General features: G+C 46.7%; 4 protein-coding genes across 6 annotated transcripts; 2 read left to right on the top strand and 2 right to left on the bottom strand.

The window, feature by feature from the left end:
• The first annotated feature begins 17 nt into the window (after window positions 1-17).
• Window positions 18-9,744, top strand: LOC6507434 (neurexin-4). Of its 3 annotated transcripts, none has more exons than XM_001955990.4 (12): window positions 18-465; window positions 1,994-2,110; window positions 4,283-4,479; window positions 5,116-5,257; window positions 5,319-6,494; window positions 6,554-6,679; window positions 6,742-6,945; window positions 7,001-7,930; window positions 7,988-8,167; window positions 8,229-8,573; window positions 8,631-8,768; window positions 8,829-9,744. In XM_001955990.4, the coding sequence occupies exons 1-12, from the start codon at window positions 375-377 to the stop codon at window positions 9,017-9,019; spliced, it is 3,837 nt and encodes a 1,278-aa protein (XP_001956026.2). In that variant the 5' UTR covers window positions 18-374; the 3' UTR covers window positions 9,020-9,744. The 3 variants fall into 3 exon arrangements, with proteins under 3 accessions (XP_001956026.2, XP_014765240.1, XP_044570749.1); XM_014909754.3 differs by lacking the exon at window positions 4,283-4,479 and adding an exon at window positions 4,776-4,972; XM_044714814.1 differs by lacking the exons at window positions 18-465; window positions 1,994-2,110 and adding an exon at window positions 4,776-4,972 and having other exon boundaries at window positions 4,339-4,479.
• Window positions 2,340-3,461, top strand: LOC26515493 (L-aminoadipate-semialdehyde dehydrogenase-phosphopantetheinyl transferase). The gene has a single exon (XM_014910248.3). The coding sequence runs from the start codon at window positions 2,527-2,529 to the stop codon at window positions 3,403-3,405; it is 879 nt and encodes a 292-aa protein (XP_014765734.1). The 5' UTR covers window positions 2,340-2,526; the 3' UTR covers window positions 3,406-3,461.
• Window positions 9,745-9,810: 66 nt separating the features above from the next.
• Window positions 9,811-17,690, bottom strand: LOC6507625. Its single transcript, XM_001955989.4, has 3 exons — window positions 17,498-17,690; window positions 13,528-14,088; window positions 9,811-11,005 (listed from the first exon to the last, which is right to left on the bottom strand). The coding sequence occupies exons 2-3, from the start codon at window positions 13,960-13,962 to the stop codon at window positions 10,646-10,648; spliced, it is 795 nt and encodes a 264-aa protein (XP_001956025.3). The 5' UTR covers window positions 13,963-14,088; window positions 17,498-17,690; the 3' UTR covers window positions 9,811-10,645.
• Window positions 17,691-18,137: 447 nt separating this feature from the next.
• On the bottom strand, window positions 18,138-27,726 carry LOC6507624 (opsin, ultraviolet-sensitive). The gene is given in 5 exon segments (XM_001955988.4): window positions 18,138-19,679; window positions 19,682-20,395; window positions 20,558-20,883; window positions 20,969-21,470; window positions 26,279-27,726. Coding segments are annotated over 4 exon segments (1,422 nt in total). The 5' UTR covers window positions 21,178-21,470; window positions 26,279-27,726; the 3' UTR covers window positions 18,138-19,506.
• Window positions 27,727-27,955: the final 229 nt, after the last annotated feature.

Raw genomic sequence — 27,955 nt, forward strand, 5'->3', positions numbered from 1 at the left:
AAAAACATCGATATATGGTATTTTGTAGAAAAGAATACACAGCCCTACCAAAACAAAACCAAGCAGCGAGTCGGACGTGTTCGTGTGTCATCCGTTAATTATTTTTAATTCGAACGGATTCAATCGAGGTGGGCGTGAGCTGGAGGTGCAAGTGCAACAGGGGCTCTGAGATAAAAAGGTGCAACTGCAGTCAGCTTGGCCGCAGGAAACAACAACAGCGCCCGCCGCGTACGCGTCCATCCAGCTTTTCCAGAGGCAGCAGTTTTCCTACCAGAAAAGTGTGTTTGCCAGCGGTGTGAAACATTTTTCGGAAATCGTGTATAAATGTGTTTATAAATCAGTTCCAAGAAATAAAAAATAACCAACCCACCAAGATGAGGCCGCCCAGAACGATGGCTTCGCTCCAGTTGGGAGCCCTTTGCCTCCTATTGCTGGCCAATAGTGGCGTCCAGATTGTCCAAGCAGGTAATTTTTGGGTAATATTGGGGTTCGTCTCTGAAAATGCCCGATTCCATTGGGAAAATGTGACATAAAACATCGATTGTTTGTAAGCCAAAATTTGGGCGTGTTCCCCGAGCTGGGGACTCGCTCTTCGCGTTCTCCATTTTCTTTGCTCCGTGCTTCGCTTTTCTAACTCGCTCTTTCCGATCGCGAGAGCGGGAGCGGGAGAGCGATCGGCCGTTGCTTACGAACGACGGTGGCAAAACAAAACCAGAAACTTCCAACGCCCGTTTGCTTCTCGCTTCTTTGGGCTCCCAAGCTCCTGATGTTGGTTGGTCGCACCCAGGGGAGCCATTTGCCGGCGAACGTGCTTCCCTGCATCTGCATTTTCCGGCTTCTGGTCTGCGCATGCGGCGGAAAGCATCTGCTGGGCACTGATGCTGCCGGAGCACGTGGCAAGTCCCCCTTTTCGGCCTTCCATATGTCAACAGCTATCTTGATAACCCTTCCCCACTCCCCACTCGCAGATTTCTCGCTTCCCATAGTGTTTCCAAAATAAACAATCCGAAAATCATCATGCAAACATTTTTATGACTAAAAATAAACACTGCCCCAGAACCAATGGCCACTTCGCGCCGCCAAGTCAGACAGGAAGACGTATGTGTGTACATCCTCCTACTGATCATTTATTGCGTGGATTGCTTGGATTCTTTCGCTTTTCGAATTGTCGGAAATTGCCGTCCGAGCCTCGTCATGGCGGAGATTAGCCAGATTTTTAATGTTATGAGGCAATTTTATGTAAGAATGGTGGCGTGGGGAGTGGAAAGTAGTTCAACTGCTGCTCCCATATTGATTATTTACCAGCAGATTGTCATGCGTGTTTCCTCGCCTTCCTGGGCTGCTTATCAGGTTCATTCCCACTCCGCGTGCCAGTCCCCCGAAGGCTCAAAGTCAGCTTAAAGTGTGCACGAACTCTGGATGACCTCGCAAGGGTTGTTTCCACCCACCCCTCCCTGTCCAAGCGTGCCTGCCTAGGAGCTCCTGTCGATTTGGGGGTTGCAACAGACCGGGGCAATTGTCTGGATTTCTGACGCGACCTGCCTGGCCCCCACTTCCGTGCGCTTTTTGTCATGGATCCTGGCTTTAGGAGCACTCTTGTCGCCCCACAATATTATGGTGCAAATATGAGATAGGAATCTGCACTGCCAAGTGCAATATGGAATAAGTTCGCCTCTTCTTGAGAAATTTCAGCCCAAGGAAGTCTGTCTATAGCCATTATTTACCCTTCAATCTGGACCGTGTTTGTTTACTTATTACTTATTGATGTGGCTTATTTATGGCCTCCATAAAAAGCGGCCACTGGAACGCTTATGGCCGAGTGATGTACTTAAGGCTGTTGGCCGCCGTCCAAACATATTCTTCATCTCTCAACTTTAATTATTTCAGTGACAGTTTGCATTCAATTTTCCCCCGAAATACAATGTGTATATGGGTCATGGCTGGCTTTTGTAAACTGTATATATTCATAGATATCTTTCGGATTCATTCTCAGATGGCTTCGCGGACTACTTCTCCGACTACGAATGCAACCAGCCCCTCATGGAGAGAGCCGTCCTCACAGCAACCTCCTCCTTGACGGACAGGGACCCCGAAAAAGCACGTTTAAATGGTGAGTTTTGTTCCCTGTTTAGAAGCCTATAAAACTTTTAACTTTTAGAAATTATTTTTAAATTAGCTCCCCCCTTTTAGTTTGTTTTATTTGCTTTTATTTAAATTTAAATAACAGCTTTAATATATCATTGAAATTATTTATTTATTTTATAGCTTAGTTAAGAGTGCTATCAGTTTTGTTTTTATGTAGAAAATAAAGTTTTGTTATATTTTTTAAAATTAAATAGGCTCCCGCCCCCCCACTAGTATTATTACAGTATTATTCAAAAACCAGCAAAAAAAAGTACATTATTCCCCGCCCACTCTGGCCATACTGTGAGTGGCAAGAAGAAGATCGGGGGATTGGAAAACAACGAATCGAAAACGCCCCAAGCCATGATTGTAGAAGCAATTAAGGCAATTAGCTAGCCGGAAATGAACAAGCACATCTGCACCCGCTGGGCCTTCGACCTGGCCAGCTGGTCGCCCACTCTTCCCCAGCTGGCCCAGGCGGTGGCCTCGATTCAGGCGGAGGAGCGCACTCGCCTCATGAAGTTCCACTTCATTGATGACTTTCTGTCCTCGCTAATTGGCCGCCTTTTGATGCGAAAATACGTGAGCACGTGCAGCGGTCTGCCACCCCACCAGGTCCGGTTCGCCAGGGACGTGAGGGGCAAGCCCTACTGGGTGAGCGGGGAAGGGGACCGGCAGCGGCCACCCCTCAGTTTCAATGTGTCGCACCAAGGTGATCTGGTGCTTCTGGCAGGCGTCTGCGGGGACTCTTCTGAAGGGGACTTTGGTGTCGGGGCGGATGTGATGAAGATCGAGTACAGTGGCGGCAAGGCCCTGTCCGAGTTCTTCCGCCTGATGAGGAACAAGTTCTCCCCCCACGAATGGAGCTACATAGGCAGACCACAGCACAATGAGCGGGCCCAGATCAAAGCCTTCATGCGGCATTGGTGCCTGAAGGAGGCGTACGTCAAGGAGCTGGGAGTGGGCATCACGGTGGACCTGCAGAAGATCAGTTTCTCCGTCGACACCACCCACAGTCTGGCGGAAGAGGTGTCGCCCCTCACCGGCACTACTCTGCGGTGTCAGGACCAGCCCATGGACAACTGGCACTTTGAGGAGCATTTGCTGAAAGAGGACTACTGTGCCGCCATAGCATTCCGCAACTGCCTGCCCCAGGAGCAGGCCAGGTTCCAACTGCTGCCCATAGAACAGTTGCTGGTGGAGAGCGATCAGTCGGGATCGGAGGACGTCGTCGCCTACTGCCAAAAGGCCTTGCTCAAACCCCACAAAAAAGAGTCCTGAAACTGAGTTGTTATCCCTAGAATAAACATGCATTTGTATTTTTTGTAAAAATCGAATTAATTGTAATCCCCGCCTGTTGTCATGTGGCCCGCACCCCAAAAATCGCTTGTTTGCCTGGCACTGGATAAACAAACGCGACGGAGCGAAGCCGGAAATATGCTTAAAAGGGCCATAAACCCACATTTAGCAGTAGGAACCGGCCGTAATGGGACTCAGACAGGGGCCAGACATCGGTTCATGCGACGGGGTAGCACAGGAGCTTACTCCTTTAGGTTTATTTGATTTATTTTTGGCATTCCCGAAAGTTTTGTCGATGGCGGCGGCGATAGCGTTGCCAACGGCGGACAAAGGACTGTTCAATGCGGCAGGGAGGCGGCGAACTTAAGGATCTGCACTTCCCATGTGCATATATGCCAGGGTCTGCAATCAGCGTCTGGAAGTTCTCACACTGCTTCGTCACACCTGCTTGCGATTCGGCGCGGCCTGGCCATTAAAACAAAAGGACGCTGTTCGCGATTGTTTATGCCCGAAGGACGAAGGCCGGAGAACTCTCCCATTTCATGTTGACACCAACTCAACCCTCGGGATTACAGAATCCTTTTCCGGTCCCGGTTTCAACCCCGATCTGGGGCAGGCCACTTGCATCTGTCAATCGCAATCGCCCCTAAATTATGGTTTATTAATTGGAAATACCCCCTTGGCGATTTTCGGCAATTTTAAACTACTCCAGGCCTTTAATAGGTTAAGCCCTGTCCCCGACCCATTTGTTACTTTTAAGTGCGATTTGTTTTGCCTTTGTTTTCTGTTTTAAATGTATTATTTTCGTTTTATTGCCCTTCATCCCATGCCCATGCCCAATCCCATCTGCGAACCCCAGCTGGCACCTCGTGGTCGGCCAAGAACTCGGACTTCGACCAGCGTCTGATTATTGACCTGGGCGTGGTGCGGAACGTGACGCACATCGCCCTGCAAGGACGCCCGCACAGCAATGAGTACGTCACCGAGTACTCCATTAGCTACGGCATAACCGATCTGGAGTTCGCCGACTACAAAGAGCCGGGCGGCAACGTCAAGGTAAACACTCGAGGTGGTTGGGAAACACTTGGTGGCTGTGTGGAAAGTAGTGGTGGCTGGAAAAGTGATCCACATATCGGATCGGATAATCGGATTTTCGCAATTCGTATTTATGTTTGCTTGCTTTTGTACTTTAGCCTTTTTTTTATTGATTTATCCTGCATCCTGTCCCGCATGCATCTGCTTTGTGTTTGGTTACTAGTTCCATAGTCCTGTAGATAATACACCTCCTCTGCCCCCCATCCCCTCACTCTGAACTGCCACTAACATTGTTGGTAACTGTGCACCTTGTGCAGGTAACGCTGCTTGGACACCGGTCGAGAATACGTATAACCACTTTCTAACACTCGACCTGGGGGATCCGCGGACGGTGCGCAAGATCGCCACCATGGGACGCATGCACACGGATGAGTTTGTGACGGAGTACATCGTTCAGTACTCGGACGATGGCGAGTTCTGGCGCTCGTACGTGAACCCCACGAGTGAGCCGCAGGTACTGTGACTAATCTAGCCTATAAGTACTTTAAGCACACAACTAATTTCATTGTGGTGGCTCCTGGACAAGGGTTGGGCTATTTCGCACCAAGCTTTCTGTTTGATGAGATTCTAATAAAAACCCTCACCTCCACATGGCAGATGTTCAAGGGCAACTCCGACGGCAACTCGATCCACTACAACGTCTTTGAGGTTCCCATCATCGCCCAGTGGGTGAGAATTAATCCCACCCGCTGGCACGATCGCATCTCCATGCGTGTGGAGCTTTACGGCTGCGAATACAGTGAGTTTTCAATAAAGCTATCTTTAAATAAAAAAATAAACTAAAAATCTATTCCATGCAGTTGCGGAGAACCTCTACTTCAATGGCACTGGCCTAGTGCGCTACAAACTGCAGGAGCCGATAGCCTCGCTGAAGGAGTCCATCCGGTTCCGCTTCAAGACCGCCTTCGCCAACGGCGTGATGATGTACTCGCGCGGCGCCCAGGGAGACTACTACGCCCTGCAGCTGAAGGACAACAAGATGGTGCTAAACCTCAACCTGGGCTCGAAGATCATGACTTCCCTGTCCGTAGGCAGCTTGCTGGACGACAATGTGTGGCACGATGTGGTCATCTCGCGGAACCAGCGCGACATTATCTTTTCGGTGGACCGGGTCATAGTGCGGGAGAAGATCAGGGGCGAGTTCAGCCGACTGAACCTGAATGGGGCGTTGTACCTCGGTGGGGTGCCCAACGTCCAGGAGGGCCTGATCGTCCAGCAAAACTTCTCGGGCTGCCTGGAGAACATTTACTTCAACTCTACCAACTTCATCCGCTCCATGAAGGACAGTTACGAGCTGGGCGAGGCCTACCGCTTCGAGAAGGTGAACACCATCTATGCGTGTCCTTCGCCGCCCATCTATCCGGTCACCTTCACCACCCGCGGCTCCTTCGTCCGCCTGAAGGGCTACGAGAACTCCCAGCGCCTGAACGTGTCCTTCTTCTTCCGCACATACGAGGAGAAGGGAGTGATGCTGCACCACGACTTCTACTCCGGGGGCTACATCAAGGTGTTCCTCGAATACGGCAAGGTCAAGATCGACCTCAAGGCCAAGGACAGACCGCGCATCATACTGGACAACTACGACGAGGCGTTTAACGACGGCAAGTGGCACTCCTTCATTGTGTCCATCGAGAGGAACCGTTTGGTTCTGAACATCGACCAGCGCCCGATGGTCACCACCAAGAATCTGCAGATCGCCACCGGAGCCCAGTACTACATAGCGGGCGGAAAGGACAAGTATGGCTTCGTGGGCTGCATGCGTTTGATTTCGGTGGACGGGAACTACAAGCTGCCCCAGGACTGGGTGCAAGGCCAAGAGGTTTGCTGCGGCGACGAGGTGGTGGTGGACGCCTGCCAGATGATCGATCGCTGCAACCCCAATCCCTGCCAGCACAAGGGCGTGTGCCACCAGAACTCCATGGAGTTCTTCTGCGACTGTGCGCACACGGGCTATGCCGGCGCTGTTTGTCACACTTGTGAGTCTGTCTGTTCGTTGCAAAGGTGTTCTGGTTCTCATGTCTATCGTTTTTGTTAGCCAACAACCCACTCTCCTGCCAGGCCCTCAAGAATGTCCAGCATGTGCAGCAGCGAGTCAACCTGAACATCGATGTGGACGGCAGTGGCCCGCTGGAGCCGTTCCCAGTTACTTGCGAGTTCTATTGTGAGTTTCTTATTGTGTTTTTCATTAAGACAGTCAGTGATTGATGGATTTCTTTTGTTTAGCCGACGGAAGAGTGATCACCACCCTTAGCCACAGCCAGGAGCACACCACCACTGTGAACGGCTTCCCCGAGCCGGGCTCCTTCGAGCAGTCCATCATGTACGACGCCAACCAACTCCAAATCGAGGCCCTGCTGAACCGCTCCCAGAGCTGCTGGCAGCGCTTGAGCTACTCCTGCCACTCCTCCAGGCTCTTCAACTCACCCTGTAAGTAGTTGCCACCTTTTAATGAATTCTATGGAAATTACAATACCTTTGACAGCCGAGGCCGGCAACTTCCGTCCCTTCTCGTGGTGGATCTCGCGGAACAACCAGCCCATGGACTACTGGGCGGGTGCTCTGCCCGGCTCCAGGAAATGCGAGTGCGGTATTCTGGGCAAGTGCCACGACCCCACCAAGTGGTGCAACTGCGATTCGAACAGTCTGGAATGGATGGAGGACGGCGGTGACATCCGGGAGAAGGAGTACCTGCCGGTCAGGGCCGTGAAATTCGGAGACACGGGCACCCCGCTCGATGAAAAAATGGGCCGCTATACCCTGGGCCCCCTGCGCTGCGAGGGCGACGATCTGTTTAGCAACGTGGTGACCTTCAGAATTGCCGATGCCTCGATCAACCTACCCCCCTTCGACATGGGACACTCTGGTGACATCTACCTCGAGTTCCGAACCACTCAGGAGAATGCAGTACTCTTCCATGCCACCGGGCCCACGGACTATATCAAGCTCAGCTTGAACGGCGGCAACCAGCTGCAGTTCCAGTACCAGGCAGGAAGCGGACCTCTCGGCGTTAACGTGGGCACGAGCTATCATTTGAACGACAACAACTGGCACACGGTGAGTGTGGAGCGCAACCGGAAGGAGGCCCGCCTAGTGGTCGATGGATCGATCAAGGCCGAAGTTCGGGAGCCCCCAGGCCCAGTGCGCGCTCTCCACCTGACCTCAGATTTGGTGATTGGCGCCACCACAGAATACCGCGACGGGTATGTGGGCTGCATTCGTGCTTTGCTGCTCAACGGAAAGATGGTGGATCTGAAGGACTACTCCAAGCGGGGCCTGTACGGCATCAGCACGGGATGTGTGGGCCGCTGCGAGTCGAGTCCCTGCCTCAACAACGGCACCTGCATTGAGCGTTACGATGGCTACAGCTGCGATTGTCGTTGGAGCGCCTTCAAGGGACCCATTTGCGCCGATGGTGGGTTGATCCTTCTCGCTTATAATGATGACTTGCTCATTTCTTAATGATTTCCAGAGATTGGTGTCAACCTCCGCTCTAGTTCGATTATCCGCTACGAGTTCGAGGGATCCTTCCGCTCCACCATTGCCGAAAACATTCGCGTGGGCTTCACCACCACAATTCCCAAGGGATTCCTGCTGGGCTTCTCTTCGAACCTAACTGGCGAATATCTGACCATACAGATTTCCAATTCAGGTGGGTTTTCTTTAAAAATTTCGTAGGTATTGGATCTAACCTTGGTGTGCTCTGGTTTCAGGGCACTTGCGCTGTGTATTTGACTTTGGCTTCGAGCGGCAGGAAATCATTTTCCCGAAGAAACATTTTGGCTTGGGCCAGTACCACGACATGCACTTCATGCGCAAGAATGGCGGCTCTACGGTCGTGCTTAAGGTGGACAACTACGAGCCTGTGGAGTATAATTTCGACATCAAGGCCTCGGCGGACGCCCAGTTCAACAACATTCAGTACATGTACATTGGCAAGAACGAGTCCATGACCGATGGCTTCGTGGGCTGTGTGTCGCGAGTGCAGTTCGATGATATCTATCCCCTCAAGCTGATGTTCCAGCAGAATCCACCCAAGAACGTCAAGTCATTGGGCAGTAAGTTTTCATAGATAGTCTGAGAGTGTCTTGATATTAAAGGGGTCTCGTTTTTAGCGCAATTAACGGAGGACTTCTGTGGCGTTGAGCCAGTGACGCATCCGCCCATCGAAATAGAGACTAGGCCACCGCCTTTGGTGGACGAGGAGAAGCTCCGCAAGGCTTACAACGAAGTGAATTCCGTTCTGCTAGCTAGTGAGTTGCTGAAGTACTTTATAAATTGAAGACACTTTACTAAACTTATAATACTTTCAGTTCTGCTCGTTATCCTCTTCCTGCTCCTGGTTCTCATGTTCTTCCTCATCGGGCGCTACTTGCACCGACACAAAGGTGACTACTTGACGCACGAGGATCAGGGCGCCGATGGGGCCGACGATCCGGATGACGCTGTCCTCCACTCAACCACTGGCCATCAAGTCAGGAAGAGGCAGGAGATCTTTATCTAAGCCTGTCGCCAGAAAATGCACACAAATCGTTTTTTATCGCCTTAGACACGCCATAGCGACAACTCAGACACCAAAAACTAAGAAAACAAAAGCAAAATCAAACATCTTACAGACAAAGCAAAAACGTTTACTTTTTCCCGCACTGCCACTTTTTGGAGCAAGTGAAGGCTAGGATTGGATTTGTAATTGGTCAGCTGGCTTTTTTTTAGGTTGATTCGTCTTTTATTTTGTCTGACGGCATTTTACCTTATTTGTATTTCGAAATATTTCAATAGTCACACAAAACCGTCCATTTTTAGTTGATAATTCCAACATTTTGTTTTGCGAAATTAAGTTATACTTGTAATTTAAGTTGATTTTCGGAACCGCAACCAATTATGTTCAGTTTGTTTACCGTGCGAGTCTATAAAGAACATTCCATTATTTTTAGTACGAATCTCGCGTAACTTTAATTTAAAATGTCTTCTAAAGTTGAAAATCACGAAAATAATTTTGTGGCTAAACAAACCGGGCTACGTTCGAATACAAAAGCATTAAAAGCAATTTGTATTTTTGGAAAATACTTATTGAACTCGACTTGAAATTTTGCAAATATACATTAGAATGTGTATATAGGTATATAGAGCTATATATATATAAATATATGTAATTACGAAAAAATGAGACAATGAAACAAATTTAAATTTTTAACTTTCAATAAAGGAAGAAACTACTTATAATAAAAATCTAACATTCTACTCACCTTTGGGGTTCTTGGGGGCTTTCTTCGGAAAATACTGGCTGTTCAGTCTCTTAAAGTTTATTCAATATATATATAATCTTGTATACTAAAATATATATATGTGTATAAGTATATAGGCTATTCCAAATATTAATATCTGTATGTTTTTGATTTCCTTCGTGTAAAGTTAATCGTAACAATATAGTATAACGCTAATTTTGATTACTACGGTTCTTGGTTTTCTGCTTGTTAATTTTCTCTACTAGATGTATTGGAATATTTTGGTTTTTCATGGTATTCATGAGTATAATATTGTTATTATCTAACAACAGTCTAAGTCACATGTAACTCGTTAAGGTAGTATAACACTGGGTGGGTATCCACAATCCATATTCAATATTAAGTATTCGCGTCGTTGTTCCATAACTAAGTTCTAGATTCGGGTGTTCGTCCTGGCTAGACCCCGCGCTACTCCCGGGACAGCATTTCTCTACATTGTACCTAAGTTCAACTATGGGTTAATGCCTCAGCACCGTCAAAATCGGTTCTAAATGGAAGATTACAATTTGTTGTATTGATTATGTACTTCGGTTAGTTGATATTAATGCTTATTGATATGCTCACTTCCACGGAAATCAAAACAATGAACGCACTATCACAAACGTCAAATGAAATTACGAAATTCTACAGGAATTCAAGGATATTCCGCACTTACACAAGTGCCGCTATTGTCCACCCACATGCTACCCGACGGACGGCGGGCTCCCGGACTTTCGGCTACCAACCTAATTGTGCACGTTCCCGTTTGCCAGCATCCGGTAGCGATTCAGCAGCTGCACCGCCGCGTCCTGCACGGGCTCCAGCTTCCCGTGCGTCTCCTCGTACATGTCCAGCATGATCCTTTCTCACAAAACCGTGCAGATCACAAATAGCAGCGACACCAGGCACAACATGGCCACAATGTCCCGGTGCAGCTTCCGATCCCGGTAGAACGGCCGCGTCGAGTAGCTCTCCCTGCGAGTCTGACGGAGCAGCCAAACCGGAACGAAGAGCTGGAGCAGATCCGGCACCATGAATCCAATATCTCGCACTATTTGGTGGGCATACCCTTCTCCACGCACCACATTGAGAAAGAACTGGTCGAAGCTGCTGGCCAGGATGTGCAGCAGGGCGATACCTACGATGCAGAAGACCTTCTTGGGGGTAACTACGTTCGTTGCGTTGGCCAAGTGCATCACCAAAACTGTCGAGATGAGCTCCGTTATCTGAAATTTAAATGATTGGACATAGTTTAAGGTGTAATAGACAGCCGATCAAGGTATTCTAATCACAGGTATTTGATTATTGGTAAAGATAGAGCCTCTCCCAAATTCTCCTTCCCATGCAATGCCCCAACTGAAGCCTTCAGAAAATTAGACAAAAATCTAAATACAAATATGTTTGAAGATTTTAAAGCAGATTGGTGGGGAATCGATCCAGAAATCGTTTAAGGTATTCCGCTCGAGAATCGGATGAATATTGGCCAAGATATGGCCATCGCTTTGGGCCATATTGGCAATCCTTGCATTTCCGGTGTTTTTCAAGGGAGTCCCCCAGAAAAATGAACAAAAAATCGATTTGAAAATTTGTTGTAGGATTTCGATGCAGATGAACGGGGAATCGATCCAGAAATCGTTTGAGGTATTCCACTCAAGAATCGGATGAATATCGGCCAAGATATGGCCATCGCTTTGGGCGATATTGGCAATCCTTGCATTTTCGGTGATTTCCAAGGGAGTCCCCCAGAAAAATGAACAAAAAATCGATTTGAAAATTTGTTGTAGGATTTCGATGCAGATGGACGGGGAATCGATCCAGAAATCGTTTGAGGTATTCCACTCAAGAATCGGATGAATATATGCAAAGATATGGCCATCGCTTTGGGCCATATTGGCAATCCTTGAATTTCCGGTGTTTTTCAAGGGGTCCCCCAGAAAAATGAACAAAAAATCGATTTGAAAATTTGTTGTAGGATTTTGATGCAGATGAACGGAGAATCGATCCAGAAATCGTTTGAGGTATTCCGCTCAAGAATCGGATGAATATTGGCCAAGATATGGCCATCGCTTTGGGCCATATTGGCAATCCTTGCATTTCCGATGTTTTCCAAGGGGTCCCCCAGAAAAATGAACAAAAAATCGATTTGAAAATTTGTTGTAGGATTTCGATGCAGATGAACGGGGAATCGATCCAGAAATCGTTTGAGGTATTCCACTTAAGAATCGGATGAATATTGGCCAAGATATGGCCATCGCTTTGGGCGATATTGGCAATCCTTGCATTTTCGGTGATTTCCAAGGGAGTCCCCCAGAAAAATGAATAAAAAATCGATTTGAAAATTTGTTGTAGGATTTCGATGCAGATGGACGGGGAATCGATCCAGAAATCGTTTGAGGTATTCCACTCAAGAATCGGATGAATATCGGCCAAGATATGGCCATCGCTTTGGGCGATATGGGCAATCCTTGCATTTTCGGTGATTTCCAAGGGAGTCCCCCAGAAAAATGTACAAAAAATCGATTTGAAAATTTGTTGTAGGATTTCGATGCAGATGGACGGGGAATCGATCCAGAAATCGTTTGAGGTATTCCACTCAAGAATCGGATGAATATCGGCCAAGATATGGCCATCGCTTCGGGCCATATTGGCAATCCTTGCATTTTCGGTGATTTCCAAGGGAGTCCCCCAGAAAAATGAACAAAAAATCGATTTGAAAATTTGTTGTAGGATTTCGATGCAGATGGACGGGGAATCGATCCAGAAATCGTTTGAGGTATTCCGCACAAGAATCAGATGAATATTGGCCAAGATATGGCCATCGCTTTAGGCCATATTGGCAATCCTTGCATTTCCGATGTTTTCCAAGGGAGTCTGTTTTTCCCCAGAAAAATGAACAAAAAATCGATTTGAAAAGTTGTTGTGGGATTTTGATGCAGATTGGCGGAGAATCGATCAAGAAATCGTTTAAGGTATTCCGCTCAAGAATCGGATGAATATATGCAAAGATATGGCCATCGCTTTGGGCCATATCTCGCCATAGATGATCCTCTGCATTTCCCGAATTTGGAAGGGGTCCCCCAGAAAAGGTGACGAAAAATCGTTGTGGATCAAAGTGTCCTTTTGATTTGGGTTGGTTTCTAACGGTCTTTAGTTGTTATGTACGGGGTTGAATTCTGTATATTTATTCAAAATGGGTGGCAAAGGAAACCATTAAAATTATGGCTAACCCTTTCTCTCAGCTATGAATAAATTTGAGCCAAGAACTTTGGGGCTTTTTTTTTTCCATCGATTGTTGGTGATGGCGATTCGCTCATTAACGGCCCTAAACTTTTAAGTTTCTACTTTGGCTGGATGGATGGATTTGCTCTTGAAACTTATAGCCCGACCCCTGTTCTATTTCCAGGACTAAAGCTATCTCCGCGGCCGTGGGGGTGGCTGACAAGTGCGAAAATTTTGCGGGAAAATGTTCGATTGGAGCGCATATTGAGCAAGTTTGGAGCGCACTCGCTCGGGCAAACTTTGCCAATAAATTATGAATAGCCGGTAACTGGCTGGTGCCCACACATAGTGCACTATACTATATCCGAGGAGTACATGTGACGGCACGTCGCTGCGATATTTGACTTTGAGTTGTGAGTTGCCAGTTAAAAAATACACAGAAAAAAAGCCAAGCCTTTTAAAGATACTTTTATGAGATGTTGTATCTCATAGTCGGCATATCTTCTCCCCGTGTAGGCCGAGCACTCACCGTAAAGAAGAGCTGATGGTTCCACTGATTGTAGTAGTCGTCGTTGTAGTAGTTGATGTACGCCCACCAGGCATAGTAGTGGGAGAAGATGGAGAGCAGGAAGAGGAGCAGCATCGAGTACCGCACGCGCTGCTGGAGGATCAGGGCGATTAGCCGCTTGATGCACTCGTACAGGGCAATCACCGCAAAGACGGTCAGAATCCACATCTTAAAAGTGTTGGGCGTGGCGTTGAAGTACATGTGCTTGTAGGCGGCCACCCCCGACTCGTAGGGGCCCTTGAAGACGGTGTCCCAGCAGGAGCAGGTGCAGAAGTGGCGGTCCACGTAGCGGGCATAGTTCTCCCAGAAGTACCACAGGATGACGATGTGGGCCGGCGGGATGAGAGCCGGGGCCAGGGACCCGCAGGCGGTGGGCAGCCAGGTGATGTCGAACATGCTGGAGTTTCTGGAGGAAGCTAGTTAGTCCTGGTAAGTGATATGTCCTTTGATTGCTTTGGTCTCTCAGCTGGTGCGTCCTATTTCTTTTCTACTGACCGACCTTGCTCCTCATCACGTTTTAAGCTGCATAAGAAGAAATAGGGTTTGTTTATTAATTAATGGTTTTAATTGCTTTAAAAATGAGTTAGAATTACTAATGGGTCATTAAGACCATTGTCGCATTCGAGAGGGAAACTCATTTGTATTTCAAACCAGAGACAAGGCCTAAACACACTCGATAACAAGTGTTTACTTGTTTTTAAAGTTTTATTTCCTCCAATAAAATGCCTTATACTAATTTGAGTAAACAAAACCCGGCAATTTCCACTAGAACAGTATATATTTTGCAGCAATGTGTAGTTTACTCGTTTTTATTAAGCTAGAAAATTATTCGCACCTCTTTATATGTACATGTTAATTAAAGGGCTTTTCCAGAATCGATTATTACAGACGTGAGACGGCCATAAATCAAGTAAATTATTTCTAGTCTTGTAAACAATGGAGCTTGGTATTAATAGCTGAGGTAGGACACGTGAGGTGTCTATAATGAATGTACTATACGAAAGATTTATGTATAATTTCCAGTGCATCCCCTAATATCATGAATGGAACGTAATACTGCTATGGCGTATTGAAGGCTTACCCTACCCACAGTTGCCATTCAGGAGCGGTGTTTCAGAATATTCCAATATTCAGTTTTGGGCCATCGTGTTATTTTTGTTTGGTTATACAAGTTATGAAATTTAAACAGGCAGAGGGCCAGAGCGAAATGAATTCCGCACTCTTGGCAGTGCACGTTGGAGTGTTTTTTATTTAAATTGAGCCAGAGAAGGCCTGCCAGTTGACGCATTGCACTTTTCGCGGATTCACATGCAAATTTGCAAAAGGCAACTGCAGCCGAGTGACCGACTGAATGTCATCCTCGTACGGCTACGTACTTGTGTGCCCAAAAATGATGCAATTATAAATTCATGTACGACAGCTGGGCAGGAGGAGGGGCAGGACGGGATCCACGCACGGTGAATGGGGCATTCCAAGCGATGGTGCGGCTGCCAAAAAATCAAAAAAGCATCGCGAGCGGTCATTAGTACGGACACGAAGCCAGAACCTCAATGGGGAACTAAATGGGGAATGGGAATGTGTGTTTCGGGTATGGCAACTGCCAATGGGAAAGTCGGCCTTCTACAATTGAGACAACAATGGACACGGCGAAGGGGTTCCTATTCCGATATACCCTGGACCTCTCTTCACTCTGATGGAAAAAAGCCTTATCACTAACAAAGATTTCTGTACACGAACTTCCAAAGTAATTTCTGAAACTTCTCAATTTTAATGGTCAACCCCAGGAGAATTTGATTTAAATTTTTGAATTTTTGACCCATATTAATACCCCCAAGGGAAGGTAGAAAGTGCATGGCGGGACTGCTCCTCCATTTAATTAATACATTGCCAGGCAATGTGCAGCTGCCGGAAAAAACTATTTCCATTTGTTTTGATTGCCGGCTGCTCTGTTGGCTCCTTTCGTTGATTTTATTTCCAATTTTTCCCGTTGCGTCACTCATAAAAAGCAGCCAAGCCGAGCCAGAACAAAACAAATGAAAACAACACCAATTGGAGGCAACCATCTACAATTGGGGTCGAGGTAAAATATGGGGAGCCCTGATATTGGAAAGCTATCGGAGCACAAGAGCATGGAATCATTTCAGCATACGCTTTGAATTTTAAATTGGGAAAGTGCTTAGAATGCTTTATTATGTTCAGCTACCGTGGAATTGTCTGCAGACCAAGGAGGAGTACAATATATGCGGGTGCTTCCTACCACAAAAATGTGTCACAGAAACATATGTCCGTGTGGCATGGTCCGTGTGGCATGGTCCGTGTGGCATGGTCCGTGTGGCATGGTCCGTGTGGCATGGTCCGTGTGGCATGGTCCGTGTGGCATGGTCCGTGTGGTGATTGGGGCGAGACCCTTTATTTGTCAAAGCCGGCAACTGAAGTGTAAGGAGCCAACTTTCATTTCACATTAAATCAATTTACATTTGGGTCAGCAAAAATGCCAAACAAAATGTAATATATGTACATATGTCTGTATTTTAAGGGCCACTGAATAAATATTGATTGGTTTTGTTGAGTTTTCATTCATAAATAATAAATATTTTGTTTTTTCTCGGCAGTGCCCATTTCCGACTAACGTTATAAACTTTAAATAGCTTTATAATATAATTTAAATTACTCCACTCGTAATTTTGAAATCCTTTTCCACAAATAAGTCTACATACAACACCAAACACCTGCCTCTCCGGCTGGGTATTATCTGGCATAGTTGCCCCGGACAAATCGCGTGCACAAATTCACAATTCCCTGAAAGACTTTGGGTAAACAACACCTCCGGCTGTAACCATTACAACCCGATCTCGGCTAGGTGTGGGTATGTGGGGTGTGGGTAACGGTAAAGCTGTCAACAGTCGTTGTCGCGTCGTCACTTGAGCTGCATTGTTGTACAAGTATTGTCGCACGGGCAACGCGTCGTATGAGTAATGTGCGAAAGTGGGTTGCCAGGAGAAGGAGGATTACAGAAGGAACCGAGGTGGGGTTGGTGGGTAGGAGAGGCCCTGGATCTGAGGAGTCTATGCAGTCGAGTGGCGTTCTCTGCATGCTCATTTGTGTCCCTTTCAATTGTCATTCAAGCTGGTTTGTTTTTGTTGGCTGGCATTTGTTGTGCTCGCCTGGAGTACGCCCAGACACTTTGTCCACAAGTTCTGAGGGTTTCGAGGGGCTGTTGGGAATGGCAATGCCTCTGAAGCTCACGAATAAATTTGAGAACCACGACCCTAATAGCCGCTGCAATCGCAGGTGATAAACGAACTAGCGACGGGCTAGTTCGGGAGGGGAACTGCCATTTTGTGGCACGCAACACTCGAACTCGTGCTCGTATCTACTTGGATACAGAGACACGGCCCCATACGAGCATTTAAATATGCAGGCACAGTGAGAAAAGAAGTGTACAGAATGGGAGAATTATATTCAAGAAGTTGTTAAGCTTTTCCCAATATAGAGTAGAGTCTACCGGCTTCACACTCTCTCAATATATGGTTATAGTATAGAGTTCGAAGTTTTCTCACAGTGTGCGTGGGAGGTTGCATGTCTTGAGGCGGCTGGGCTGTTCCTCCACTGAGATAAATCGCTGGCAATAACAAGGCCTGCCTGGCGTTTGTTTAGTCAATATTTGCACAGAGACACACACGAAAACTGGCCGAATTAAATCGAAATTGCATTGAACTGCAATTGCCTCCAAATGCCATCGAGACTGAGTTTTCCGGCTGCGGAAAATGTGCGGAAAATCGAAGTATCTACAATTAGGCCGAGCCACCAGAATAGGTACATAAAAGCGAATCGAACCTGATGCGGAGTTACACGGCTCAGGGGCTGGGATGCTGCTGGGAAAATTGATAACTGAAAAGGGAAATTGCGCCGGCTTTTCGCCTGGCCTTACTTCACTCGACGCGAACACACATAGCACTCTCCCCGCCCGGCTGCTATGTGTTTATGGATAAACAAAAGGATTGTTTAAACAAATCCGCTTCTGGGCCTGCTCTTGTGTGTTTTTTCGGGCAATAATGTGGAAAACTTTGGTGGAACAACCGCGGGCAGGTCGTGAAAAACGCGACTGAAATTATTGTTATGCTGCGTGTGAAATTTGTGCTCTGGTCTTGGCAGCCGGCGCCGGCGTCGTTTGTTTCCCAACAACGAAATACGGGGAAAGCTCTCAGCTGACGGGAGTTGGCCTGCCGCTGGCGGTCCATACAGTGGTGGCGCGCACTGTTGCCGGCTCTCAGCTGCGCTCTCTTCGGGCCACACGGTGCGCGCCGGGAAATACTGGGAAATGCATGTGCGGCTTCCTTGGCTTCAATGGCACATCAAGTATACGCTCCGTGGGCCCTCCTCGGTGCATTATCAGCTGCCCAAGCAGGCGACGGAGTCACGTGCCGTTAACTGCCATTCAACATAAATATGTATGGAGTTCGGTTACTTACCTTTCCGCAACTATGTGCCTCTGCACCTGTTGTTTGGCCTGCCCAGTGCCTCCTCGATCCCCAAGCCCCAGAGAATGAAAATCCGCGTTTATTTGTTGCAACTTCACACATTTATTTGGCATTGCTGGGGTTGCATTACAAAAACTAGCATAACACAAACAATTACCGAGTTAAACTAATTGGAATACAAGCTGCTTAAGTGAAACACACACAATGCAGGCGGACAGAGAAATTCTGTCAAAGTGCATCTTAAATATGCTAATTAAATGGGTTTTCCCTTCCTCGCAGTCGTCCACTTGTATCTGGTATTTCGTTCTTCTTTTTCTAACAACAGTTTTTTGTGCAATTTTATTTTGAGCACAATTACAAACAGCCGTGGCCATTGTTCTTGCACGGCGCTGCCAAGGAAATATATGTACTATGTATACGTCTATATTAGTTTGTCCCAACAATGGCTTAAATTTTGTATTCTGGTAATTAAAATGCTGGCCACGACTCATTCATCTGCCGCTGTCATTGTTCTCCGGCCCATTATTCCCGATTCGAGTGACATTAAACGTATGTACAAGTAAAAAACGATGCATCTACAACAAGAGTATAAATTCGTTATGTACTTGGCTTACAACTAGTTGCGATACTCGATCGCTCCGCCCTTGTATTAATCTCGCAGGTACAAGTACTCATCGACTTTGTCAGAGTCGTTGGCTTATTCTTATATTTGGTACAATAATTTCTGTTGTCTGTGTTCCTGCAGAGAACATTGAATGGATCTTAATTTGTCTAAGCGCTGCCATTGCGAAACAGTCGAACTAAGGACTTCCCCCATATCAAGCTACAATGCAAACAATATGCAAATCCTAATCCTTCGTCCTGCCACGACTCTCCCTGAAATTATTTATTAGTTTTCTATCGAATTACCTCGCTGGCCCTTTCGATCCTGCTACTCCTCCACACATCCTTTGTACTAACTCGGACCTAGGCCGACTCACTAGCCCCCTCTGTCTCTCACTCACTTCAAACATGCGGTAAGCTCATTATGTGTTTATGATATATCACTGTCGAGGGAATTCCCTGCTTCATTTCTGTTTATTATTTTGGTTGTCCCCCAAGTCCTTCGAGTGTCCTTCAGCCCTGAGCTGTTCACTCTATATCCTATTTGTATTGTCCCCCTCTCCAGTGGCTTAATTCGAGTTAACAATTAGGCAACACAATAAAACTCATTTGGCTTCCAAGATGATGATATGAGACAGCCAAGATTTCCATTTGAGTATTTTCTACAGTCTAAGAATATATTATGATACATAACTTATAGGAAGATAAAGGATAAACAATATTTTGTTACATTTATGTTCCTTACTATTTCTTATAAACTAGCAAGACAGGAAAGCAAACAGTTATATTGGAGACATCCAGTTCTTAGCTATACATCCACTATATATCCTTACACCTAATTAACTGATAGCTCCCATCAGAACTTACTCTGCTCGATGGCACTGCTTACGGAGTTGTTGATCTCGGCCACGACGACAATCTCCTCGTTCTCCTCCGTCTCCTCGGGCACCATCATCAGGTTGTTGTTCATCAGGTAGGTCTCCATGCGGTGATCCCGTCCCGTCCCGCCGTCCGCCCCCTCCCCGCTGGGTGGGTGAAGGAGGACCGCGAGCGGGTCATGTAGGAGGATCTGGTAGTGGAGACGCGACGCAGGATACCGCGTCCGTAGAAGAGCATCCGTACCTCGACCCGAAACCGCGGATGGGTGGCCGCGTACAAGTACGGATCCACGCAGGCGGCCGTCTTGCAAAACAGAGCCGGGATCATGGAGCCCAGCGGCGTTATGTGCTTCTCCAGGCCGAAGACCCCCATCATGGCCACCACGGCGTAGGGGGACCAGGCCAGGAACCACAGCCCGATAATGGCCGCCACAATGAAGGCCAGCTTCTGCTCCGTCTTGGCCTTGTCCTTGTTCGATTGGATGCGCCCGGCCGAGAAGACCACCTTCAGGATGTAGAAGTAGGAGTACACGATGGCCGTCAGCGGGAAGCAGTAGGCCGCCACGAAGAACAGAGCCATGAAGATGCGGGCCGGCGTCTCCTTGTTCAGGTAGTCGAAACTGCAGGTGGTCAGGAATCCCTCCGGCACATACACCGACAGTCCAATGTCCAGGGCAGGCATCACCGCGAACAGGAAGCTATAGCACCAGATCAGCAGGATAATCAGGTAGGAGCGGAGGCGAGAGCAGCGCCGGAGTGGCTGCAGCGGATGCACCACCACGTTGTACCGGTCCAGGGCGATGGCGGTGAGGGTACCGATGGCACATGTGCCACTGAGTCCGCCCACGAATCCGTAGATGCGGCAGGCTGCAATGGAGCGTGAAGAAGGTATTTCGGTTACTTCAAATGCTACGCAGGATTGTTGTACTAAGGCTGCTAATGTCATAGAAACGAGTCAAAAGTGGTCCAAACTTTATTAACTATCCCCTAATTAAATTTCTTTCAGTGCAACTGAAACGTCAAGCTTACCAACGTCTCCCAAAGCCGGGCCCTCCTTGATGTTGTTGTAGATGGCAATCGGACACTTGACGAGCATCAGAAAGTCGCAGATGGCCAGGTTCATCACCAGGATGTTGGCCGGAGTGCGGAGTGACTTGCGGTTGGCGAACATGAAGATAACGAACGCATTGCCCACACAGCCGACCACCGAGATGAGGCAGTACAGGGCGGCCATGGCCAAAAAGGTGCTCGAATGTGGCGGCTCGAACTGCAGCCAAAAAGGGTTGACCTTGGCAATGTAGCTCAGGTCGTACTTGTCGCGGTAGTGGATATAGCCCGGGTAGTAGCTGTAATTGCTGATGTAGACAATAAATCCATATTAGTTTTCCGCTGGCATTTGGAGAATAGTTCCGAACTCCAAGAATTATTAATTTCTATTACCTGGCCTCCGTGGAGATGTTGAAATGCCTGTCAGCATCCCTAGCCGACAAGTTGATCCCTGAGCCCGTATCCGCCGAAGATGTGTTTGGACTCCCGCTCGAGTTGGCCAAAATCTCGGGCAGGGAGAGCGCCCCTGTTAGCCAGTGACTGCTGCTGCCAGAAGCATTGGTCGTTAATGAGGGCAGAGTCGACAGGATGATGGCCTCCATATCCGGTCGGTAGTGGTCGCTAGTCCCCGAAAATGTCGTACCAGGACGTGCCGGGCAGGTGGACGCGGAAACTGCGCTTGTTTACTTGGAAGCGCCTCGAATGCCGCATTTGGCAAGGCCGGCGCGTGTCGCAACCACAGGGCTCGGTGATGTCCTCGGTGGTGCAGGAGCTGGCGGCCAGGAAGCCAGGGGTGGCGCAGATAGTCCCGGATAGTGGTTACCGGTGTCACGAAGCATTTTCCGTTTGCTCTCCGCCAATCGGGTTAGCTGCAATTAGCTCTTGGCCTCTGACGCTGAAATGGGGACAGATAAAAACGCAGTTTAGCTCCGGATCTTGATTTAATTAAGCGTATGAGGTTGCTTGACTAGGTTTACTTTCAATTCCTTAAATTCAAGGATTTACAATATAGCAGTATTCCTTTCAAGCAACTAAACTTCAAAACTGAGGAGGTATTCCTAATATCTGCCATTTGCATTTATTATTTTCTATTCACAGGCAGGTATTTTATTAAATTACTTCCTGCTAAGTGGGTTAAATGAGGCTGAATAAAATTCATCCCGGCAGCCAAAGGATTCCCGTGGAGACTGTAAAAAGTTGACTTTGGCTTTCTTCTACAAAATTCTACAAGGGAATTCCGATGGTGGGAGGATGTCCTTGACAGCTGAAATCCAATAACATTGTGCGAACAATGCGGAGAAACTTTTAAACAACATCTACCATTAAACCAGTATAATCTATGTACATTGCATCTTAGGTCTTGAAGCTGCAAAATTATTTACTTGTTAATCAAATATTTACGTTGGACACTAGGATCTGGAAGGATTCGTTTGTCCGGCCAGACCAAATCGCTCAGTACTGGAACTTGCCACAAAGATTACATTTGGACAGGACTCGGATTCGGACTCGGATGGCTGGAAAATCAATTAACAGTGGCCGAGATAGTCGAGGTGCTTATTATGTAAATCCCATAGCAGGCGTATTTAATTAGAGAAACTTAATTGCTTATTAAATAACTAGCAGGCGTCCACGTGAGTCCTGGGCGGAGTCCGGAATCCGGAAGGCAGGCATAATTTGAGGGCCGCCGCAAGTGCTTTCCAACTCAAACACAACGCTAAACTTTTGCGCAGCATAAACAGCACTTGGCAAAACTTATCCAGCGGCCAAATGGCAACTGCCAGCAGCTGAAGAACAACTTCAGAGTCAGGATGAAGCTCTAGTAGAGTGACCCGTGACCCCAGCACCCAGCTTCGTGTCCCAAGTCCCTCAAATTTATGCTCGAGCGCTTTTAACTCGCTGCCTTTGTGGAACAACAAAAAGCACAGTTGACGGCGGTGTCCCTTAAAAACACGAGTACTATATGCATAGTTCCGCTTTTGAGAACAACGGGAATTGGTTTTGTTTTGCCAGCGGGCTTTGTGCCATTTAAATAGCACTAATTGGCCAATTGAAATTTGTCTTTGCTCTTGAGTTGCCTGGTTGTGCTGCCACTTTTTGTTTGCCATTTGTTCCAACTGAAAGCGAAATCGGTTTCATTAAAAATCTAATGCATTTTGGTTCGTTCCGGAGTCGGAAAGGGGCCATTGGCAATTAATCATTCAGAATGATATCCTTTCGAGTATGTTTCTCGTTTTCGTTTGCCAAGGGAATTTGCAACATGTTGACAGTGGCAAGCTGCTTACAGAGGTCGTCTGGCAATTCGAACGAGTTTTTAATGGTTCCGAAGGTCCTTCCAGGAAGACTCCTTAGAGAAGCACTTTAAATATCTTTAAGATCGACCTGGCAGTTCAATGATTGGCTTAATTGAAGTGGTTCTTTTTGGCAAGCAATTGGCCGTAACCTGTTGAATGGGGTATCTCTCTGAAAAACAAAATTAAATTCTGAACATGAGAGACACTCTGAAACGAAGGCAATTGCTGTGACAGAACGTGATTCTAGGATTCATTCATCAGCTTCAAAGGATTCAACTAAGCAGACAGATGTAGGAGAACCAATAACTTCTAGAGCATTCAAAATTGATTCGATTAAGAGCCGGTCCTTGGACACATCCATTTTATGTTGATTCGGCAAGGACATCAGAGGCAGGCGAGCGGCTAGCAGGCGAGTCCTAAACAAAGCCGGAACCATCACTTAGGCGCACATTTTTGCATTCCGGATATGCGGCTTTTGGCTGGTTGCACAAGCTTTTCGCATTACCAGATGGAAATGCATTTGGCCCTTTGTTTTTCCGCCGCCATAATTCCGTCCGCACTCGATATTTAATTATGAGTGGAAATGGTTTAAAGTGTTCTGTTCGTTCCTGCCGCAATTTTTGCAGAAGCCGCGGGATGATTGCTCGGAAACAATTACCCGGCCACTTGCTGCTGGAAATCGCTAACAACGCTCCCAGCAGAGCGAGCATAATTTATTTAAATTAAGTTTCAATTTCTGCGGCTATCAGTTTCCTCGTCGTTACCCACAAAGAAGTTGCCACAATAATTGCGTTCCATTGGGCTAGTTTCAAGGATATGCCTTGGAATGCGTCTTAAAAATGGAAGCTTAAAATACATGTATTTGTAACTGCTTATTTAAGCCAGAAATTTTTTCGACTTTAAGCCTTTAAAAACTACTACTAACTCACAGGCATCGTGTTCTATTTACATATTAGAAAAAATTCCAAGGGAAAAGTTGGCAATTGAGAAAGTTTCTGTGATTAGTACGACTTTGAATTAATTTCACACTCCTCCTGACCCCGGAGCACCCTTTTAATTTTGCGTAGTTCTTTATGAATGAATTTGAATAAGGCAACAACGGGCTACAATTTGCATTGAAAATTTAGTAATATGCAAAAACGAAAGCAAATTGTGAGTGGTTTGGGCTTAGAGGACACCCAGTAGGGATGCGTTGAAGCTCACGTCCGCTCCATAGACACTTTAAATCATATTTGCTGCGGAATCAAATTTTTGCTGAGCCAGAGCAGCCAAAGAAGCTAACCCACGCGTGGAATCACATGTGTCCGGATCAGACGTGTAATGTGCCACCACCTCTAGAACTCGGAGGGTAGCCAGGGCTGCTGGGATTTGATTTCAGCATAAATGGAAAAAAAACAGCTGTTAGAGGTACAATCCTAGTCGGGGAGCTCCTCCCTGTTGCGATTCTTTTCATTTTTTGTTGTGTTGCCACGAGAGCCCATGACCCCCATGGGGGTATTGATTTATGCTCGCGCCAGTCAGTATTCATTTCACAATTTTCACTTATGTATGCCAGTTTATTGCAGTCCTCATCTGCACTCAGCCGGCTTGTCCCCTGGGCCGGCTAACCATAACGCCACGTTTCCCACCATCCAGTCCAGAGGGCGATGAGATGTAGGCTGCAGGATGGAGGTGGCTTTCTAAATGCAATGGCTGCGCCCCAAGGCTGTGACAGAACAGAAAGTTTCAGGCCGCCATCATCAACAGGCACTTAAACGGCATAGCTGGCACTGGGATAAAATATGGTAGCTTGCTAAAACATTGAATTAATTAAGCACTAATTTTCCAGACCTCTTTCTACAAAGTCTACTATAAGATATCTAACCAAGGGTTAATAGTGAAATAGTCATTTTGCTGCCAAGTGCTATGTAGTTGTGAGTGCCACAAGCAAATTACGAGGAAGCTCATTTTATAAATAATAACATTAGAAGCGTTATTTACGCCAACTTGTTCAACAAAATTTCCAGCTAAGGACTCCTAAGGCTAAGGGCTGCTAAAAAATGAGAAATGTTAACCCTTTCAGAGAAGGATTTTAATGAAAATTACATTCTCTCAGTGGCATAGTTATGAATGCCCTAACTGATGGCTAAGAAAACTGAGATAGGCAGAGCTCTTGGCCACAACCGAGATCTGTACCGCATTACAGCATGTCAAGTATTCAATCTGGTCGGAATTAAGCCACAGCACCTTAAAGATACGATTCCCATTGTGGCCGGCCGGCGAACCGTCAACTGATGCACGATGTGGAGGTCTAGGATGTGGGCGAAACAGTCAAGTGCACTCAGCACTACATATGCGAAAGGATGTGCGAGTGTGTGAGGGGAAGGGTTTTCCTCCTGGGGGGAGGAAAATAAAAGTGAACCGGGGGCACCGCATATCTCCAAGGAATCCAAAGAGGACTCGGCGAGGCCAACTGCTCAAGAAGCGCCCCAAGAAATGAGACTGACGTCCATCTGAGGACCTCTCCAAGGGGCTTATGCACCCCAGATGCCAGCTGCAAGGAGATGCCAGGACTTTGCTGCCTGGCTAAGAGCCACAAAGCTCGTCACCACTCAGGTGTGTCAGTCAAACAAAGGAAGAACCGAAAGCCGAAAACAAATCATCCGAACGGACCCCAAGGTGGCCAGAAAGAGAGCAGCCGTGCCGGAGCCTTTCCACTTGCCCATTAATTCGAAAACTCATTTTTTTCCACGGCGTTCCATTAGGCCATACTTATGGGTAAAGCCTCTTAGGGTCCAAAATAGGGTTCAAGTGTTTCATTTGATTCTTTAAGAGGCTAATAAAAATAAGCAAACAGGATTAAGTTATGAATTCGTAAACATTTTCTCCTAAACAAGTTTGCACATCTAATTGAACAGTGAAACGCTTTAAATATTAAACACAAAGGACTTCTGAATCTGTGAAAATGTGTAAACATTAAATAATAATAATTTAAAGGATAAATTAGCTGAAATGAAGAGAAGTTGACCAACAAGGACATAGTGCAGCTCTTCACAAAGGATTTTGGGTTTTGTTTTTGACGCAAAACAGAAAGTTAATTAAATTTGTCATTTTAATCAGTCGGGCAATGAATTTCAAAGCCAGTTCTGTGCATTTTTGGCATAAACTTCAAAGCAGGCTTATCTGCCAAATCGTATGAATCAATTCCAAAAGTTTCCCATTTGTAATTTATTTGAAAAGTAAATAGTGACAGTGATCGAAATTGTAAAGAGTTAACAGACGGAATTTGGGAAAGTAAACAGCTTCACAACAAATTGAATGTCAAATAAAGGGGTAAGAACTGAGATCAAAGGAGTTCGATTCTCCAATTGTCCTTGTTTATACTGCGAGTATGCAAATCCAGACAGCGCTGTAAAAAGCAGAATTTACTCACCTGTTTGAAAGTCCTTGATTTTTGTTTTTCTTGCTTAGCTTAAAAATCACTATTTATGTTTTTCTGGTCAGTAACTTTCTTAAAACTTCAATTGTGCAATTGTTTCTTTATGGAGCTCTGCAGCTTATTTATTTTGAAAGAGCACAGCGGGACAAAGTTCGCCGTCCAATTTGTCATCAAAGTTGGCCAGCGCCATTTTGGCCAAGTGGCGCCAACCGGACACAAAACTTTAATCTTAACTGCAACTCGATTATGGGCGAAAATCCGGCCAAGTTATGCTCGCAAATTTTAAGCGGCTTTTGTGGTTCCTTTGACGGCTTACGCGGACTATGAGTTGCTTGTTGACACGCGGCGTATACGCGATTTTTAATTAACCAATCAACGGCACCAAGGGGCTGGAATCCTGACCGGAATGAGTGAACCGCTGGAAGCCCGGAGCTGACCGCACTGACTGTCTGAAGGCTCGCGTACGACTGAGCCACAGGACCCAGCAGCTGGTGTTTTTATCAATGAAAATTGTTGCTTGTCGGCGGCATCCTTCGCCAGGGAAAAGAGAAATGCGGAGCCTGCGCGAAAGAGAAAGTGTGTTTGGGCTCTGCTCTTAAATGGCAAGCCAAGTCCTGGCCCATGTTTGCCAAGGCTTTTTACATTTCATTATTGCCACTTGTGGGCTGCTCTTGAACTCGGCAGACGAAGACGGTCGATGTGTGGTCTCTGTATCTTGTATCTTTGTATCTGCTAAATGGCCAGTCATTGGTCGGCCAGTCGGCTTTCATTCACGAGCCATTAAAACATATTAAAACACGGCCTTTCGAGACCATTGAGGTTTCAGGTGTGCGTGTCAGGAAAGCCACAACCCGTTGGGGGAAACCTGTTCAATGTGTGAGGGCTTTGCGGGAATTCATTTAAATTTTTAAATGAACAGGATTTATGATGATAGTTTTGCGAAGAATCAGCTCCAGGGATCATTAGTAGTTTAATTTAGCGTTTAATTAAAACTTAATCAACTCCCGGGGCACATAAAGGCCAAATTACCCTGCTCTGAAGCTTTGTATATTACATTTTTGTTTCACATAAAAATATTTATGCTGTCGACTGCAGCAGGAAAATGAAAATAGTTGGCTTCGAACGGCGATGACAAACTGCCAACATGTTTCTGGTTTGGCATATCGGGGTGCACCACTTTCCAGAGCCGCAAATTGAGCAAAGCCAGCCGCAGTTCGCCGGCAGTTGCACTTTAATTAAAAATAAATATGGATAAAGGCCGCAGCTCTAGCCCAGCCGCACCCCCAGCCCCTGCCTCTTGGGCAAATGCCAACCAGTCTAATTCTAATGATTATTGATGTGGCTGCTGATGATGGTTGATTCTGTGCTTACTGCCGGCTTGAATTTGTTCACAGCTCTACATCATCATATAGCTGATATATACGTCCGCTCTGACCTGTCCAACAATGATTGCGATTCTCATCGTCTGGAGTACGACAGACCGGGTCGCAATTACGTCTAATGCTCCGGGGTTGCCTTTGCCCGCTGAAACTCTTTACATTTGTGCCGATTATACTTTTATTTGTGTTTTGCTTCTCGGTTTGGTAAATTTGGGTTATCTCCTCCCCTCTGCCAGTGCTCTCGGTTGAACTTGGCCAAAGTCAGGGCTTGTAATCAGGGGCAACAAGTTCC

Source organism: Drosophila ananassae, chromosome 2R (assembly GCF_017639315.1).
Source record: "Drosophila ananassae strain 14024-0371.13 chromosome 2R, ASM1763931v2, whole genome shotgun sequence".
Classification (NCBI taxonomy): domain Eukaryota; kingdom Metazoa; phylum Arthropoda; class Insecta; order Diptera; family Drosophilidae; genus Drosophila; species Drosophila ananassae.

What these genes read in the sequence shown, in the direction of transcription:
- LOC6507434 (XM_001955990.4), top strand. Translation starts at nt 375, where the DNA reads ATGAGGCCGCCCAGAACGATGGCTTCGCTCCAGTTGGGAGCCCTTTGC. An exon ending in GCTTTACGGCTGCGAATACA is followed by an intron (nt 5,258 to 5,318) that starts GTGAGTTTTCAA and finishes TATTCCATGCAG; the next exon opens with TTGCGGAGAACCTCTACTTC. An exon ending in GGGACCCATTTGCGCCGATG is followed by an intron (nt 7,931 to 7,987) that starts GTGGGTTGATCC and finishes AATGATTTCCAG; the next exon opens with AGATTGGTGTCAACCTCCGC.
- LOC26515493 (XM_014910248.3), top strand. Translation starts at nt 2,527, where the DNA reads ATGAACAAGCACATCTGCACCCGCTGGGCCTTCGACCTGGCCAGCTGG.
- LOC6507625 (XM_001955989.4), bottom strand. Translation starts at nt 13,962, where the DNA reads ATGTTCGACATCACCTGGCTGCCCACCGCCTGCGGGTCCCTGGCCCCG. An exon ending in ACCATCAGCTCTTCTTTACG is followed by an intron (nt 11,006 to 13,527) that starts GTGAGTGCTCGG and finishes TTTAAATTTCAG; the next exon opens with ATAACGGAGCTCATCTCGAC.